At 41.7% G+C, this 19,676-nt stretch overlaps 1 protein-coding gene across 4 annotated transcripts in view; it reads left to right on the forward strand.

Moving 5' to 3' along the window:
- The window catches only part of Ppp2r2b (protein phosphatase 2, regulatory subunit B, beta), a 455,884-nt gene that overhangs the window by 334,145 nt on the left and 102,063 nt on the right, over positions 1 to 19,676 (forward strand). For all 4 annotated transcript variants that reach the window (XM_013512388.1, XM_005380663.2, XM_005380664.2 and 1 more), the window contains one exon: positions 16,697 to 16,794. In XM_013512388.1, coding sequence (XP_013367842.1) covers positions 16,697 to 16,794 — 98 coding nt within the window. The remainder of the gene's footprint in view (positions 1 to 16,696; positions 16,795 to 19,676) is intronic.

Genomic DNA, 19,676 nt, shown 5'->3' on the forward strand with positions numbered 1-19,676 from the left:
TGGGGATTTAGCTCAGCAGCAAAAGCGCCTGCCTGGCAAGTGCAAGGTCGTGAGTTCGGTTCCCGGTACCAGAGAAAAACAAAAAAAAAAAAAAAGAAAACGACCCAAAAAAAAAAAAAAAAAAAAAAAAAAAAAATAGAATTAGGATCTGCAATAGGATCTGTGGATGACATGTAAAGCAATATTTTTCAGCAGCATTTTACAGTCATATAAATGTAGAAACAGGATGAAGCATCCTGATTTACTCACTTTAGAACAAATTACCTGAGTTCAGGGATATTTTCTGCAAGTACTAAATCTCCAGTATCAAGAGGAGCAGTACCTGACACATAGTAGATATTCAGTAGACATCTGTTAAATGTATGCTTGTGGGTAAGTGTCTTCTTTAAAGGACTTCTGAATCTTTTATTTGCCCTGATAAATCCTCAACGTGATGGATGATAGATGAACTATTTCCCAAAAGTGTTTGGCATTTTTCTCCCCAGAGAAAACACATTCTAAGAAACTGGCAATCCACAAAATATATGTTAGAGATCTCAGCTCCAAAGCACTTCCACAGCCTCTACTCTCAGTCTAAATGGAATTGAGGGAGATTCAGAGTAGGTGGACAGTGAATGAGTGGGTCAGTGTCTGCGTGACAGGCAACGTGCCCATCCCAGTGCAGAGCCACTCACCAGTCAGACAAGTGGCCTGCGTCAGTGTGGATAAAGGCGTTACTTCCTTGCGTGCAGCCTTGTACAGGGACCAGAGTGCAGAGGATACCAGTGAACAGTCAAGATGAGCAGCTGCTGATTCAGACGCCTATGAGGCCAAGGCACGTAGAAGATGAGTACAGAGAGGCAGGACAAATTCAGGAGGAAAAATGGCCACTGACGTTCAGCCTCAAGGCCACAGGTACACCAGGGATGAAGGAGATGTGATGAATTCGGGACTGTGCGTTTTCATAGGGGACTTCCTTTTCCCAGCTCCAGCCAGGTAGGGCTATGCAGGAATGCCATCCCAATTCCACCAATCTTTTCTTTTTCTAAAGAAAATGAAAGATATAGATTTTCAAAATGAATTTTTATCATTTTTATTTGTTGGCAATTCATTCAAAAATTGGAAACTTTGTGTGGGCTAACATTTCAGTGTTAACAAGTAAAACGAGCCTAAATTAAATAACTCTGCTGATGAGATGTGACCCACGCACTGTTGTTCGGGGTTCTGGTCCCACTCTGCAGAGCTGTGGAGGCTGGTGCTGCCTTTCTCTGGGGTCCAGGGGAGCAAGCCTCTGAGGAGAACAGCAAGAAGCTGTCATAGCTGCTGAGCATCCGCAAGGTGCCAGGTACCACACCAAGCTCCTTATCCTACTTTCGTCCCCACTCGTAATTCCTCTCCAAAATGGAACCAGTATTTTCCTGACTTTACAGAGAAACTGAGGGTCAGAGAGGTTCAAGTAACTTACCCAAAGGCATGTCACTTATAAGTAGCAGAGCTGGATTGTATCTTTCTGACATCTAATCATCTTGTTAACCATTTGCTGCACTGCTTCTGGGTAAAGTGTTATTCTGGGAACTAGTACTTATGTGTGTCAGGCACCATTCTAAATGCTTTACATAAATATATTCCTGTGATCCTGGGTATAGAAGTTGTTATCACCACTTTACAGACTAGGTAAGTGAAAGAAGCACGGGGCTAAGTACTATGTGTCTAAGATTAGCCAGCTAGGAAATGCTGAGGCTATATGCAAAGCTGTGGTGGGGGCTGCTATTGGCCACCTTAGAACGCTTTCTCAAAACATAGTTCTGGGTTAGAAAGTGCTCAGTGAATATTTTCTGGCTGACAGCAAACCTCATTTTCAGCCATGTGCAGCTTGGGCTCCTGAGCCTAAGGGCCCGGCTGATGCCTCTGGGTGGCTGTTGTCTCCGCCATTATTCCAGGAGGCGCCGTGGCAGCTGTCACTCAGGCAGCCTTCGCTGCGTCACCACTCACTCCAGGCGTGCAGGGCAAAGACCGACAGCCCCTCAAAGCTGGCTCAGCCACTAATGAACTGTCTAATCCAGAAATCCCTTCTCAGCGGTCAGGCAATCCAATTCAAACTGCGTGTTTGACTGAAATAGTTCAGTGGGTCACATTTCTTGGCATGTAAAGATCTTCCCACCCAGTCTCTGTGTGCTCTCGCCTTTCTTCCTGAAAATCAGAAGGGTGGGTACTGTCTCAGTCAAAGCCTAGAATTTAAGTATCAGAAGGGCAAGTGTACATTTTCTAATGCCTATGTTTTCATGTATCCGATTAGCTAAAAGTAGACCTTATTAAAGAGCATGACGCAAATATAGATTTGTTTTTTACGTTTTCATAATCCTATAGGTCTACTACACCCGTGTGTGTGTGTGTGTGTGTGTCTGTGTGTGCATGTGTGTGTGTGTAAGAACAGTATTAGAGAACATGAACCCAATGGTCTGGCAATAGCTATTAATAAATATTCTAAGAAATCATATATTGAACATTGATTGCACGTTTACTATGTGTCATAGGGGCCTGGAATACCATGGCAAAAAAAAAAAAAAAAATCAGCTATGCTCCTTGCCCCGATTAATCACACAAATTGTACAAGGGAGACAGACAATAACAATAAACACAAACAAACACAAAACAGTGAATTCTGATGGGTGCTTTAAAGGAAAAGCATGGGATACTCTAAGCAGCTTTGGAGAGAGACTTTGAAGTGTGCTTTCAGAAAAAGCCTCTCTTAGCAGGTGCTATTTAAACTGAAATTTCTACAAATGAAGACATGGTAGCCAAGGAAAAGAGACGATGGGGAGTGGGCTAGGCAAAGAGAGAGCAGAATGTTTGAAGACCTCACAGTAGAGGAAAGCAGGGAACCATGAGATCCTAAAAGCAAAAATGGAACTGAAACCTGAGAGAAGGGAGTCAGAAGGTGGTTTAAGATGATGTCTGAGTGGTGGGAAAGGGCCAGTCCACACACTGCGCTTGGTGTTAAATTACTAAAAGTGTATATTACCCCAAAGCTCCCTCACAATGGCCCCGATACATTTTGCTATTGATCTGAGCTCAGTTGAAGGAGCAGTAGGTGTACTGTTGCCTGTGTGGAATCTATATCTTTAGGGGTTAGTGCTTTCATTCCCGTAGTTGCCTGAAAATACATTAAATAATCAATGCATCATACTCAAGGCTAAGTAGCAGCTCTGTGATGTACTGGACAGAAAGGAATTTTGCTACTGCATTTAATAATGATTAAATTTTTAAAGCCCTAAGCTTTCCATGCTCCCCAAAGGCTGTAACTTAGGCTTTTGGAAATATTACTTGAAATGTTCCCCAAAAGTAGAGTCCTTGGAAATTCAAAAATATGATCCAATTTCCATATCTCACCCATCTGCTATGCTTGAAGCAGTGCTTCTAAAAATGGCCTTGGTACTTGATCTCTTAAATGATTTTATTTCAGACACATCCCTGTAGCCATGGACCATTAAAAATAATAGTAAGCTGTAGGCAAAAATGGACCATATGCAACTTTAAGTTCAGGGGAGAGCTGTCATGTGTATTATACACATAAGAATCCTAAATCTCCAGCTGTGAACTATTTATGTCATGTTTGCTATGCACAGTATGTGATCCTAGGTGCTAGGAGAGATTCTGTCTATTGAAATAAATATGATTCTGTCTTCAGGGAACTTATGCTGAGTATATTCAAGCTATTGATCAACATTTGTACCATAATTAAATGTAAACGAATCATGTTCAGTAAGAAAATGTCTTAGCTAGGTTAGTGACACTTGAAACAGTCCTTACTTGGTATCTAAAAGAGTTTAATTTTCAACTGGATCTTGGGAAGGAGGAGAAGCAGAACAAATTCTTAGAGGTTAAATTCCAAATTGAGAGATTGTACAGGTAAAAATAGGTATAGGAGAATTGTACAAGTATTGAATGATAATCTGGGAACCCTGTAGAGTTCCAGGCATCATCTGAAATCCAGATATAGAATTTCATGTGTATGTGAACACGTACATCTTTGTGAGGAAAGGATTTATAGCTTTTGTTACATCCTCTAAAAGTCTTGAAATTCCCAGCACCCCGCCCCCCCAAAACGGTCAAGAGCTCCAATAAATTGTATCATTAGAAAAGGGTTCAGGTTATGGCTCTTTATTTACCAAACATCAGTTGTGCTTGGTGGAGTCAAAAATGAGTAAAATAGGAACTCTGCCCTTAGTGTGTTTCAGTGAGCCAAGTAGAACAAATACACTTGTGAGAATGTCCTGGGTAGCATGGGAAATGCGGAGAGTTGCGGGAGTTATGAGGAGATAGGAGCAGTTTCCAATCAGAGGAGCGAGCTTGTGGAGAACTTCTTGGAAAAGGTAGGATTTGAGCTAGTCTTGAAGGATCCATTGTATTAATTTTTTCATTTAGCCGGTCAACAAGTATTTTTTTTTCAAATCTGCTAGGTGCCAGACTCTATGCTAGTGAATAAAATTCTGCCCTCAAGGGACATACTATCTAGGAGAATGAAATGTCAGCAAGCACAGGTAATGGGAAAAAAGTGTCTCAGGTAAATGAAATGCCTTTGCTCAAAAAAGACTTCTACTCAGAGAGTCAGAAGAATTAAATCTTACTAAAATATCAGGTATGTGACAGGTATAAAGAAGTTAAAAAGTTGAGTTTGGAAGATAAACTCTGCTATTCTAATAAGTAAAACTGATAGCTTTGAGTGAAAGGCTTAAAAGAGACTTTTAAAAAGGAGTTATAGGAAAGGGAAAAAGAAAAAATATATTTATATGCAAGATAGTTAAGATAGTTATACAGGTAGTTTCTCTTAGTTCATTGAAAAGAAAGGTTTGTGCCGCTAGTGTTGGACAAGATATTATGCCTATATCTTGTCCTCTAACCACTACAAAGACAACAATAGGCAATGTGTTAATTATTGTAACTCTTCTGCTAATCTGTTTTGAAACTCTGTTTCATTGGGTTTTTTTCCTTTTAAAATTAAAAAAAAAAAAAAACCAGACACCAGAACTATGTAATAGATATGGAGAGACAGAGTCAAGACCTGAGAGTCTGGTTGAGAAAGTGAGTTTTAGGGCTAGAGTAAGGTGAACATCTCAGCTCCCCCAACTATTAATCTTGCAGAATTTGGCAAGTTATTTAACCCCTCTGAACCATTTCTCCCTCTGAAAAAATGGGGGAAGATGCTGAAGCCATGGAGTGATGAATAAATGATATACGATAAAATGCAAAGCGCAGCTTCTGGCCAAAGTAGGTATTCCACAGATGAGAACACAGATAAGGGTTTAGGAGGAGAGTGTGTGAAGAGGATGTATATTAGGGCGGGCATGCAGTGAGCCACCTCAGTAGAAAACTCTGCTTCCCTCAACCACAATATTCTTAGACTGAAATCTCCTGAAGCGAAGTCTATAGCCAGTTAATTTCTGTGAGTCTTCTTCATGACAGTTGCAATCTTTTCCCAGCAGTCATGCCATAGTAAAGGAATGTGTGGCTGGAAAAGTTTTCCATTAAAGACCGGCTTCCTGGAAGGGTGATCTACAAATCACTTGGAAAGTTCCTGGCACCATCACCTGAGTCTGGCCATTTGCAGAGTGTCTATAAATCTTCCAGAGGTCAAGGATGAGTGTGTGGGTTTTTTCTCCTCTCTGACAGATTTGCTTCTAGCAGATATTAGGCATAGTGGTGAAAGCTACTCACGAAAGGCCATAAGGAGGTCAGACTACCCATGTGGAAGTGATCTTGTGTAACTTCTCATCACGTTGCAGTGCACTCAGGTAAGCAGCCTCCTCCTGCTTTGCAGGCACTTGGCAGTAACTAAAGGAACAGGGTCCTTTCTGCTCTCGGCTCCGAGAAAAAGAGAAAGGAAGAGGGAAAGCAGGAGAAGAAGGAAGAAACAAAAAGGAAAGCAAGAGATTTTCATTCATAGCAGTCAAATGGATCTCCGAAGAATGGAAGACACCCTTAGAATGCTAGATGTTTTGGGAGCCCTAGTGAGGCTTATATGAAGATAGACTTTCATTAGCACTTTTGTTAATGTCCATTTTTTGGCTGTAAGTAGAAATAGAGCCTGTACAAATTTGATTTTAGCTGTCACCTAATTTTAGCTGTCAAGGTAACCAGTCCTGGTTACTGGTTTATCACTCATACATTCATTTCTGTATTCACTCAGCAATTCCACCCTGATTTCTTCATCACTGTTAGTTTTTCCTAGCTGATGCACCTTTCTCGTTGATGTATAAACATATTCTCACAAGCATATAAGCCTGCTGTCATTTCTGTAATACTATTTTTTTAAACCCTGTCTTGACCCTATCCACACCCTTTTTTCCTTCTTGCATGTGGCTCTGGGGATTGAACCCAGCACTTCATGCATGCTAGGCCAGTGCTCTACAACTAGGCCACAACCCACCCACCTCCCACCTCATTGTTTTGTAATTTTTGCAGCAAAACTCCTTGTGCATAGTCACTACCTTCTCTTTCTCTCTTCCCATTCACTCTGAAATCCGCTTCTCACCATTCCACTGTGATAATACTTGTCAAAGTTGAGAGTGATCTGCACAATGCTAAGTGCAAGGGTCAACTCCAGCGTTCTGCTTTGCCCCTCAGCAGGGTCTGACATGGTCATCACTCCTCTTCTGATCAGGTGGCAACCGACTCTGAGCTTTCTCAACTTCCCCACCATCTCACTGGTTGCTCCTTCTGCTTTTCTCTGTCTTCTCCCAACTTCTTCAAGTGAGTGCTCTGAGGTTCAGCTCTTAATCCACTTCTTTTCCTTTGATACAACACTCGGAATTCTAATCCGTTCTGATGACTTTAAATACTATCTGGACACTCATAATTTGCAAATTTGTATCACTAGCTCAAGTCCTCCTGAACTCCAGACTCCTATGAACTCTGTCACATTTTTTTTTTAATTTTCTTTTTTGAAACAGGCTCTTTGTATGCAACTGAGACTAGCCTTGAACTCACTGTGTAGCCCAGGCTACCACTGAACTCACAGCAATCTTCCTGCCTCAGCCTCACAAGTTCTGGGATTACAAATATGTGCCACTGTATCTGACTCCCAGTCACATTTTCTGTGTATGAAACTGAAGATGTAGTCTTCTCCCCAAAAAGCCTGTTTTGCCCACAAAGCTCCCACTCTCCCTGATGGCAGCTCCAAAGTGCCAGGTGCTAAAGGCAGAAACCATGGAATTCTCTATGATTCGTTCCTCTTTCTTTTTATCATAACCTAGAATCACTCCACTGGCAAATCCTCACAGGCCCACTTTCAGTCTGTATCCTGAATCTGATCACTTCTCTACCTCCATATCCAGCACCTTGGTCTGAGCCACCACTATCTTATACCCAGACTACCTCAGTACGGTGCAGTTCCTGAGCTTACCTGTACTCTCTGCAATCCACTGTCCCAAAAACCAACCTGTCATAGTAATCTCCAACAGCCTTCATTTCACTTTTCTCCACTAAGTGTGTGTGTGTGTGTGTGTGTGTGTGTGTGTGTGTGTGTGTTAGAAACAGGACCTTGCTATGTAGTTTAGGCTAGCCTGGAACTCACTGTGTAGCACAGGCTTACCTTTAACTCATGGCGATCTTTCTGTCTCAGCCTCCAAAGTGCTGGGATTCTGGGAGTGTGTCACCAGGCCTGGCTTCAGTTCACATTTTTAAAAATTGCAACAAAATGCCTGTAACATGAAATTTACCATTTTAACTATGCCTAGGTATATAGTTTGAAGCCATCGAGTTTATTTGCATTGTGGTGCCTATTTTGCTTATAAGAAAAGCAGAAGTGCTTGCTGTGGTCTACAAGGCTACATTCTCTGAGCCTCCTATTTCTCCTCCCTCCTCTCTTCCTGGTTTGACCTGCTTTGGCCTCCTGGATCCCTAGCACATGCATGCTTCCCTCCTGCGAGCTTCCCGCCATGCTTTCTGTTTGAAGCACTCCTCATATAGATGCCTTCACAGTGAACGCCCTCATTGTGAACTCCCTTTAACCTCTCTCCAATTTCCAGCATGTTATTCTCCCTTACTCAGCTCTGTTTTTAATAATATGTATAATAATATAATAAAATATATCTTAGTATAAGATAACACAATAAAGTATATATTATTATATAATAATATAACAATCTATTATGTTTATTTTTATCTTTTTCCCACAATTAAAATATAGCTTCTTTATGGACAGAAAGTTTGTCTGTTAATTGCTATCTCCAGTACCCAAAATGACACTTGACACATATTAGTGTGCTCAATGCACATTTGGGTGAATTTGTGATTAATTAGTGGGTGAATGAGTGAATCTATATAAGTATCAAGACCTTCCTCATTTTTCTACACTTAATATTATGCATCTATATCTGAATTGCCTGAAGCCAAATATTTTCTAAGTATCCAGTTGTCCATGGGTAGAAAAAAACCAATAGGTATGTACTAGAGTGCCTTTCCCTTATGAATTTATTACAGCTTGATTCCTGCTGATGAAGAAAATCAGTATTAGTTTATTCATTCTACGTTTTACTATTTACCTACTGTGTGTTTGATATTGCTTTCAATTGCTTTAAAATATACTTACTATCCGAAAGAGAGTCGTATTTTAAAATATTCGAGATACCACAACTTTGAGTCATAAGCAATGAGAGATTTTATGTGATTCATCAAATTTTAATTGGCACATTTGGATCATATATATATATATATATATATTTCTTTGTTTGTTTTCCTAAACCATCGGGAACCATCATAGCAAAATACCTTATAAACTATTAGCAGCAGCATCTTTATTTTGTTTGAGAGAGACTTCATGTTTTAGGAGGAAAATTTCAACCCTTTTCCTACTATATTATTCATTTATTTCTTTAGACCCATCTGGAGGTCAAGAAAGAGCATATTTTGTGCAGTATTTAGTTTGTCCTTTATACAAATAATAGAGCTCATTTAAATGCAGGGATATGGCAGGGATGTGTTACCTTAAATTGTTAGCACCTTCTTCCTGCCCCCTAGGTTTAAAATAAAGAGATTCTTTTTCTGTAGCTCAAAACCTCCATTATTACAGTCTTTGAACAACCTACCCTTTAAGAATTTTTTGCTACATCTCAGTCTCACTCTACGCCCCATTCCTCTAAATTGAATGCTCCTGAGGCCATGGGCCAGTTGTGTTTTGGATTTTTTTCCCACTCTAGCCCTATAGCCAGTGCATATAATATAGATTCATTAAACAGAGTTTTTTCATCTCAGGCTTACTTGCTCAAATTCACTTTGGCCATCTTAATAGTCACCTCCATCACTCTCTCAAATAGCACTTTACCTTGGTATCTTTTCTCCTCTAGGCCATCTGCTTCCTCTTCCTATGATTCTTAGGGGCCCTAATTTCCTACAGATGCTACTAAGACCTTTTATTTTTATTTTATTTTTTTTTGTTGTTTTGTTTTTCTCTGGTACCGGGAACCGAACTCACGACCTTGCGCTTGCCAGGCAGGCGCTTTTGCCACTGAGCTAAATCCCCAGCCCCCAGACTAAGACCTTTTAGGATAATGCCTCCTCTTCATTGATCAGTCTATCTAGTTTTGCAGTTATTAAGTACTATTCCAAGCAGGAAATGCCCCTTGCCTCACACCCCTTAAAGTGTTTTCTACATCCACTGAATAGAAATATTTTGTTTGCTGATTCTTTGTTTAGGGTCATTCATTCTCCATAGGTTGGCCCACTTTTGTGTTAGCTCTCTTTGGTTCTCACTCAGCAGTCCATTAAAGAAGAAAATTGCAAAGTGCCTGCTGTATGCTGAGATACTCAGCTAGGCACCGGGGCTCCAGTGGCGAACAAGTCCCTTGTGAGTTTGCAGCTTAGAGACTAAGACAGGTGTTTACAATGATGCTGAAGCCATTGTGACAAGCACAGTGGTAAGAGATGATAACCAGTGATGGAGAAGTAAGCGGTGAGAGGAGGCTGCATAATTAAGAGAGCTGTCTGTGGTTTGAGAGGAGTCACACAGGGCTTCCCTGAGTAATATCTGAGCCAACTCATAAGTAGAGAGAATTTTAGTTTTCACAAACTAGGCACCTTAGCTTTCTTTTGAACATCTGGCCCAGCAAAATTTCTAACCAAAGACGCACCAACCAGATGCCATTTGAAGTCTGTCTGGGTGGTACAGTGCCTTCCCAAGAGCCCCTGTCTCCCACAGATTTGGGAGCGTTCTCATGGTGAACCTGAAGTCCTAATGATGTTAAGGTCAGCTGCTGATGTCCCATGTCATGCAGATAATAGATATGAATGGTTGACAGTGTGCATTGCCTGAGAAGTTAATTACTCTTCTGCTTTGCGAAAGAGCAAGTGACAGATGGTAAACACCTTGAAAGCAGATTCCACTGTAAAACACAGGCACGCGGGCAAGTCTGGACAGCTATCGAAGTCCCGCTGGATTTTTCTGCCCTTACAGATTTCATAATTTTTAGAAGTCCTTGCCCTTTGGGCAAGTTTTGTTCCAACTACAGGAAATCTCTCTCTTCTAGGCTTCTGAACTTGTTTTCAATAAAAAGCAATCTCCTTCAACGCACCTATCCCTGGCTTGTCTCAAACCAGGTTAGTGCTGGAGACTGGGTCATCCTGAGGAAGCTGTACGCATGTTAATGGGAACAGCATGGCATTCATTACTCACCTGCTTCCTACCATCTGGATTTTCACAGCTCAGCAAGCATGGTGGGCTTCCCGCATATCAGTAGTGAGAGCTTGGCTCCTAAGAAGGATGTGGCTAGGTCCCTTTGTAGTCATAATTTTATAATGGATATGAGGAAAATGGAGTGGGCATTCTGTCACAGCAAGCTACTTTCCCATTTGAATGGTTGGAAAACAATTCAGCCTCTCCACATTAAGGAAAGGAAGAAACAAATCACCTTGATAGTGGTAACCAAATAAGTGGGAAGGAAAATTGGTTGGGTGGCAGAATAGACTGAGAATATGCATCTGAAAGTTTAGACAGGGAGGCTGCAGGGCAAGGGACCAGTTTTTCCAATTCAATTCACATTAATAATTGGCTCTATGCAAAGTACTATGGAGAGAAAAAAAATGGAACCACATGTCCATTAGCATATGTTCAGACTCAAATAATGTAAAGCCCAATAGTGGTTTAAACCACAGTGTCTATTGTTTAACAAGTCCAGACATAGGTTTTCCTTGAGTAGATTTTACTGGCTCAATGATGTCAACAGATATCCCATTTTTCCATCTGTCCTACTTAGCCTCACAGCCTTTTCAGGTCCTTAGGTTTGTTACTTCACAGTCACATGATGGCTGGCAGTGCCCCACGTATCATAAACACACATAACCACATAAAGAAAAAAGCAGAGTTGTCAGTACAGGCACAAGGCCTCTCCTTACTTGCTTCCTTTTATTCAAGGAAGAAAATACCTTTCAAGCATCTCTGATTTCTCTCATCCCCCTCCCAACAGATTTTCTTTATGTTTTATGGGCCCTATCTGAGTCATTTGACCACCCCCAGCCACAAGGAAGGCTAAGCGTGTGTCTGGATTTTTTATCCTCTACAGTGGGACACTGAGGCCTGGCAAGGATAAAAGCAGTGGGAAAGAATAGCCAACCAAGAGTCCCTACACAGGTTTGGTGATGTACCTCAGTGGTAGAGTGCTTGCCTGACATTTATGAGGATCTGGGTTCAATCTACAGCACTGCAGAGGAACAAACTCTGTACCACACATTACTGCTCAATAATGAGCTTGGACTCAGTGGACTAACATTGAAAAATACCACTTCCTGCACTGTAGCTATGGTTATGTAGCAGCAGCAGCTGTGACGAGATCCTAGAAATTGAAATTCATTGTTGGATTCTTCTACCTGCGTTCTTTCATATGAGAGGAATACCACCACCAGGGCAAAGTTAAAACCAGTGTGCACAGAATTAATTATATTCAAATGAAAGGAAAAGGATTCTATTTCCAGACACTGTTCAAGTAACAGAAAGATACACTGTATCAGGCAGGAAGTGTGTTTTGCACACCGTAGGGCACGGCTAGCCAGCATGCGGCATGTGTATTGCCTCTTGCTTAGCTATAACCCAACCACCTCCCTCCTATTTTGGTGGGAAAACATGATGTCAGACATCAAAACTTCCCAGAGAAGACAGATGCTCACTTGGGACTGCAAACTAAGACCCAGAAGGAGACCGCAGTTTTATGCAGATGGGAGGCATAATTGTAATTCCCCCTGGGAAGGCTCACAATCCCCTGTTGGTTTAATGATCCGGTGTCACTGCCAATCTAGCTGAAAATCTCTATGCAGAGATGACAAAGGACATGCAGCACACACACGTGCACACGCACACACGCCTGCCCCAGTGCACACAATGCCAGTTCATCAAGGCACTGAAGCCTAGAAGTGATCCCCCTACCAAAGTCTTCTCTACACAGACCTGACAACTGCCACCATTTTCCCACTGTCATCCACTATTGGCCCCATTTTCTATCCTTGCTGGTATCCCTGTCCTAAGTGGAAACCCAGAAAAACACCTACAGCAGACCCAATCTTCAAGAATAACTCCAACTATTGAGCAGGTAGAATGAGTCCACTGATACAAGCAAATGGCTTTAATATTATTATCTACCAAATGTTTCTTAGATGAAAGACAAAACACTTAATGGGCTCTGAAGGCTAAATTGCATTATACTTTCATTTCCATCCCTATGATTGATGTTGGGAGGCAGTGCTAGTGACCTGGTCAATAAGGTGTTGTTCCACCAGTGGACTTTGGGTTCAGACCCTTGGTCTAAGCTGACTCATCATCTTGGCAAAGCAGCTTCCCTGTCATGTGAGCTGTGTGTCACCCAACAATCCAGACGCCTGCCTCCACCCAGGCCTCTGGCACTACCTGGACTCCAGCCTTACATGGTACTGCAGGGCCCAGGGTGACAGCGAGGGGTTCCCTCCCTGTTCCTCAGCCTCACAATCACATGACCACATTTGCTACATCAGTTTCTATTATTCAGGTAAATAAGAACTTCATTATTAGTCTGGAACTTTTGTAGGATGCTGAGATTGATTTTTAAAAGGAAAAAAACTCAGTTTTGACAGTGCCGATTGAACTAGGAGTGGGATTACCAGGCCACTCTTTTGTGGAAATTAAGTCAGCACAAAAAAGATATGGAGCAGGCAAACATCTTATCACTCAGGGTTTCCTTTAAAATTCATTTTAACTATAGTTGACTTCCATCATGGTTTTTAGCTTTTGTTGTTATTTTCTAGTCCATTTGTGCTTTACCTATGTCCATATAGAACAGAGGAAATAAATGTCCAAGATTATAGCTTCTAGCTCAACAATGTGATTAGGCTGGGCATTTAATGAAATACTGAGTTGTCCTATAAACATACAAGTCAAGGGTCAAAGCTGTGTTGAACTTGAAGGACCAATTCCCGTTGGTCATGAGTTGAGATGGTTACTCTAACTTCCCTAACGCCACTTCCTCTTGTACACACACAAAAGTTCTTTTGTCTCAAGCAACATATGTTGTGGAATTTAAGCTGCTCTCCCAAACAGCATGTTGCAAATGCGGGAGTACGTGTGGTAGAAGTTTCGGTATCTTGAAACTGGAATGTAGGGTGATTCATGAGTGTTGTATCAATTATTAAACAATCCTAGATGAAGATATGTAGAGATGGATGGGGCAGTAAAGTATTCTGGTTACATCTACCAGCGTAGCAATGATAAATGAGTCAGGAAACATGAAAGTTCAAAACAGGTATTAGCTTGAGCTGCAGTGGCATACGCTCCAAGGTGAAGGTGGACTGCAGCCTGATGTCAACGACCACATAGGTAGACCAGCTGGCTGGTGAGATTAAAAGAAAGGTAAGGCCTACAGGAGTGCTAAGGAATTTTGAATCCAGCCATACCAATCACTTTCTCTTGCAGGGTTCTTTTTTTCACTGAGGTACATCCTAAATCCTCTATTTTTTTTTTTTAATTTTGAGACAAGGTCTTGCCCTATCACAAAGTTCCTGAGGCTGTGCTTGAACCTGCAGTCTTCCTGCCTCAGCCTGTCAGAGTACTGGGATTACAGGCATGTGGCACTATATCCAATTCTTGCAATATTATTGAGAGAGATGTGGCGCTGAAGAATGATAATACCTAGAAAACCTGGACCATGCCTGCTATTCTATAATGCAAAGTTCCACTAATACTGGCTGGGGTCATGTGGCTTAGACGAGAACTTGAATTCTACCTTAGACCTGAGTGGATCTTAAGGGCAGATTGAAGACATTTGCAGAGTGTAAACAGGACAGTGTATCTGTTGTCCCAAGGAAAGCAAGTTTTGTTTCATTTCTTGGCAACTGAGCCCAGGGTTCACATTGGAAAGTGCTACTTAACTCTTTCTTTTAATACTCATCTTCACCAAAAGGAAAGGCCCACTTTTTTGTTCTGAGAATGAATGAGATGAATCTAAGAGCCCCGTGGCCACACACAACTCTAGAGCTCTGTGTTAACATTGGAAGGGCATAAACTACACACAAGCAGAACCTTACCATTGAGCCCTAGTGCGTAAGCAGAGCATTGCTAACCCCAAGCCTGGTCTCCCCACCACCCTCCCATTGCTCCCTGCTACTCACTTTCTGGGAAGTGTTAGTAACGGGGAATTTGAGAGCCTTGACTCATCCCTGAGTACTTGACAGGGCCTGAAAGCGAAAAGAAACAGCCTACCTGCCTTAGGTTCTGTCCAGGTCAGGAATCTCTATGCCTAACCCCTTGCTAATCACTCACTGGAAAGCTGGAACTAGTAACTAATGTAAGAGGTGTACCCTAGCACTCTGCGCTTTGCAGTCAGGGCACCCCAAGACAACTGCACATACTAAGCCACCTTCTCTCCTCTGTACATGAGAGTGATTGCTTTCCCAGCCATGCTGGAGTTGGTTGCTCTTCAACTCCCAGGCACTGGTCATGTAAGCAGGCCTGCTAAAGTTGTATCAAGAGCTCAGCATAACTTCCTTCGTGTTGTGTTGTCTCCTTAAGCTTCATTCACTGGAGAATTCTTCCTGAGAAAATGGACTCGATTTCTAGTTTGGATCATTAATAAGCAATGGAGCAGCTATTTCCAGGTGAAGGTGCCATAGGCCAGAAGTTACCCATGGACAACATTCCACCCAAAGATAGCTTTTGTCATCATGATGTTGAAAAAATTAGTCACCAGAAGATTTTTGCATAAAATCTAGATGCATAGCCGCTGCTTCAAAAAAATTGAGAACATCAGACAGTGCAATATTTTGTGGTTTCTGTTGCCTTAAACTGAGTAGTTTCTTGTCCCTTAAAAAGAGCCACAGCTTTTTTAGTATACCGGGATTACTTCACTCATGCTATTCTGTGCCTGTGTAGGAGCTGGGTTTGCTACCTGTGGGGTGAATCATCTAAGAGACCAAAATAAGAAATTGTGAATTTATCTGTAGATGTGTCTAAGTTGCAAGTAACTAAGGCTGAGGCCTTATTATTCTGACTTTTGCACAAAGGATGACCGTTCAGGGGATTTTATATATGGAAAAAGATAGTTACTCTATGTAGAGAATTTTACACTACTTACCTGAATAAATCAAGCATACAAAGAAAACCCTGCACTGATGATATAAAAGTAAGATTGGAGATTTCAATTATTCAGGGGTAATTGCCTTACTTTTCCACCTCGCTGTTTCCCCTTTGCTTTCCTTATATAGACATAATCTTCAGAATATTCCTCAGTCAAAGACCATAGTCATAATTCCTCTGCTTTTTCTTTTCTTTTCTTTTTTTTTTTTTTTTTTTTAACTCTTTTGCACTCTTGGTAGCAATTGTTGGAGCCCTACGGGGGAATAATTGGGGAGAATTAACCTCTGACATTTTTCTAAAAATAGCCCTAATAAATCCAATCATAGGTAATTTACCTGTCCATGTTCTCCGGGAGTAACCACCATCGAAGAAAGACTTGGCAGGCCGGCATTCCTTCAGCAATTATCTGGGATCTGAGTTACTGGCGCCTGTGCCTTTTCTCGTTTTAGAAATACAGAGTACAGATTGCCCTTTCCCCTTTGACCCCGTGACCTTTTATTTTCTCAGGACCCTTCTTCTGGAGTTGGAATAAGTCCTTGCTTTTCCAGAAGGGTGTGTTGGGCTAACACAAAAAGGGGGCTCATGGGTCAAGCTGGAGCATTTACGACGTCCTTCCTTGAATTTCCAAGGGTCTCTTTCTACTCTGTTCTTCCAGGTTTGGCATCAGAGTTCCAAGCGTCCTAACCCTGCTTCATTTCAATTATCAGCCCTAATTTGAATCACCACAGTGGTACCCGGTCTGAGGAGGTTTCCCAGTGTTGAAGAAGAGCAGAGGCAAAAGGCCATGAGTGGGTGAAGGGGTTGTGGTTAGCACACATTATCCAAGAAAACTGCCATTTCCCTGAGCCAGAGAGAAATTCAGTTTCCCAGACAAAAGGGTCCAACCATGCTTGCCCCTTTTGTTCTCTCCAGATGTTCCAAGAGAACACCGTGCAGGGCAGTCATTTAGGAAATTTACTTTCCCAAGTGCCACTCCTGGTGGCATTTAAAACACGGAACATAAAATCCTTGTAAATTCCACTGCACAGACAAAGCTCTAAGCCCTTAAATGCATGGAAAAGTATGTCTATTATCTATCCTTTCAAAGTAAGTGTGCAGTTACTTAAATTGCCTTTGTCTTCTTCTTTTCAGCTGACATTATCTCTACGGTAGAATTCAACCACACAGGAGAATTACTAGCGACAGGGGACAAGGGGGGTCGGGTTGTAATATTTCAACGAGAGCAGGAGGTAAGTGGCAGTGAATGCAAAATGCCCATTTTCTTCTCTTTTTAAAGGAGGGCTCCTACTGTTCCTTAATCCTCATGTGTCGCCCTTAACCTTGCTGCTTTGTTCACAAACTTAAAACTGCCAAAAAGTCATCAGCATTGCTAGCTCCACACTCAGACTCACAAAAGCATCCTAAAAGGGCTTTTTTTTTTTTCTCCTACACATGGCCTTATCTTTCCAAGCCTGGATAGTACACATTCAAAAGGATTTTGCTTCTTATCTGACCTGCAAAATTCCATGGGTGCTTATTGAGCATAACTCTTCATTTTGAATTGCAATTTGTCCTCCATCTATTGAGATTCAGGCTCCCTCAGTTTCAGGTACTGCCAGAAAATGCGGGAGGGAAAAAATAGCTTTATTTGCCAGCCGATGTGAAGAGGACAAGTTGAGTCAGCAGAGAAGAAAGTGATAGCTCACCCTTCCAGCGGGAGTGAAGTTCCCCAAAATGACATCTCACCGGAGGTACACAGCAGACACGTTAGCACAGGTGACACTCAGGTCCCTGGGGCTGAGTGCTATATGCAGCATGATTTCTGAGCATGAGCTCTAACTTCTAGTGAATCTCAGAAAGCCCATTTCTTCCTGTGACTTGGGTTCCACTAGGAATTGTTTCTCTTTTTCACATAAATTAGGTTTTTTTGGTGTCTGCTTCTGTTTTGTCAGAATGGAATTATGGCCCAATTTGATTTCCTTGTCCTCCCCTGGCACGGTCTTGGAGCCTCCAGCAGGCTGGTCTGTGTTCTAGTAACTCTCCCATCTGCCACTGCCTGCCTCTGAGATTCACGGGGCACTCAGGAAGCTAGAGGGAGGCCTGGTGTAAGAGGAAGGCTTCACAAGAGACTTCCCTAGCAATTTAATGCCTGCTTTGTGCCTCAAAGCCATTTGCATGACACCTCCCCTCAAAAAAGGAAAGCCTCATTTAGAGGTGATATATTTGGTAATTGCACATTATTTGCAATTAATTTCTATAAGGGCATCCTAATCCCTAGGGGTTCTATATAAATTCAAGTGCTCAGCATTAAATCAGGCACCCAGCCTATTGCATTGGCCCTGGAAATGTGAAAATGTGGTTGGCAAGTAGGAACTAATAGCTCTTCGTGACCTGGAATTTTTCCTGCTTTTCCAGAGCTGCCTGGTGCTAATTGGTCTGGCACATACTACACACACTTGACAGTCTGATTTGGATGGTAGCAAATCAACACTCTTACAAATTTATTGTTAAGGTGGACTGGTGCTCCGTGCAAGTGAGCAGGGTGGTAGCAGCTAGAATGTCAGCATTTAAAGTCCTGTGAAAACTGATTTTCAAACCTCTGATTTAAAAAAAAAAAATCCAATTAGGTTCACAGTGATGATAAAGAGGAACCCGAGGAGCTATTTAGCATAAATTACCCAAGACAGCATGTTGCCAGTAATATTCCACCCCACTTTTTCTGTTAGCTATTTATAGGTTTCACCCATTTTAATTGACAGAAATATTTGAGAAATCTGATTCATTAGTAGAATAGTGGAGGACACATTTTCCAAAGTAAGGTGGTGGTGCTCACTGGGAAATAAATGTGAATGAGGATAAAGAGGATGCAGTAAAGTGTTTGGCTTGGTAAGGTATTCGGGAATTAAAATATAAGCTGAACCACACCCACAGAGCTATGTGACATCATTTTGGAGCAGGCCTCTTTTTGACTTTTGTGGGTGAACTCTGCATGTGAATTTTCAAGGAGCACAAATCCCAGAGAGGCCGCTTGTGGAATCCTCCAGGCCAGGACCAAAGCTGGAATATAGACAGAATAGCTTTTCACACCTGGGTCCAGCATCACTACCCACTGCTAGGTTGAGATGTGGCTCTGGGTGTTCTGTAACACCAAGGGAATGCCTTAAACCTCTTATTAAAAATCAAGCTTTTATAACAAATGTCTAATAAGACCCAGATTTGAATTTGGGAACAGTTTTCTAAAGTCTAACTCTCAAAGTTCTGGGAATGACCCAAAACATCTTATATAAATCCTTCCTGCCTTTTTCCCCCTTCTTTTTCTCACTTTAGCATGCCATTTTTCTTCCTCTCCCGCTTCCTTTTTCTTTCTCTTGACTTTTTTTTCCTGTCCTTTGGCCTTATGTCTCATTCTCTCCTCATTTATTTAATTCCTGCTGTTTGCACTTTGCATAATCAGTGCTGGGGAAACCAGAGATGAAGCCCATCATTCTCTTAAAGATGCAGATGGCACCTCTGTGCTCCTCTCTGCTTTGTGATTCATTGGAAAAAAGGGAGGGCACAATGCCCAGATCTGCTCTTTATCAACTACGTGACCTTAGGAAAGTCATTTAATACATGATCCTCATTTATCTATTTGCCCTTCCTGACTACTACCTCTCAGGAATTTTGTGTGAGGATCAGGCAAGGTATTAAAAGGCCAGTGGCTGTAAAGTAAAAGACAGTAAAAGCTGCAATTGCTACAACTTTGTACTTTTTAAAAAAAAAAAGGATTGATATAAGTATCTGTGCGCACCACTTGGTATATCTCAGTCCAGGAGATATGGGAGGCATTTGTTGGGGTACACAAAGAAAATATGAGAATTTCTATTTATATCAATTTTAAAATCTTGTCCTGTGTTAACTTCTATTTCTATGTATGTATGATGTTCATATATTAGTGCAGAAGTTCATGGATATAATTTATAAGTGCATGTGTATTGGAGAGACCAATATTTACCAACAGGATGAAAGATCGAAAGCTTCAGAGGCCCCTGAGCTAAGGTGTCACATGTCACAGTCTTGGTCGTGGCCTCATCCCACTGTGACACAGCCTCCTCTGCCCACCCCTAGTGACTCTGTTCAAAGAAAAAGAATT

This window comes from Chinchilla lanigera, unplaced genomic scaffold, assembly GCF_000276665.1.
Source record: "Chinchilla lanigera isolate Chin_1 unplaced genomic scaffold, ChiLan1.0 scaffold00014, whole genome shotgun sequence".
Taxonomy (NCBI): Eukaryota; Metazoa; Chordata; class Mammalia; order Rodentia; family Chinchillidae; genus Chinchilla; species Chinchilla lanigera.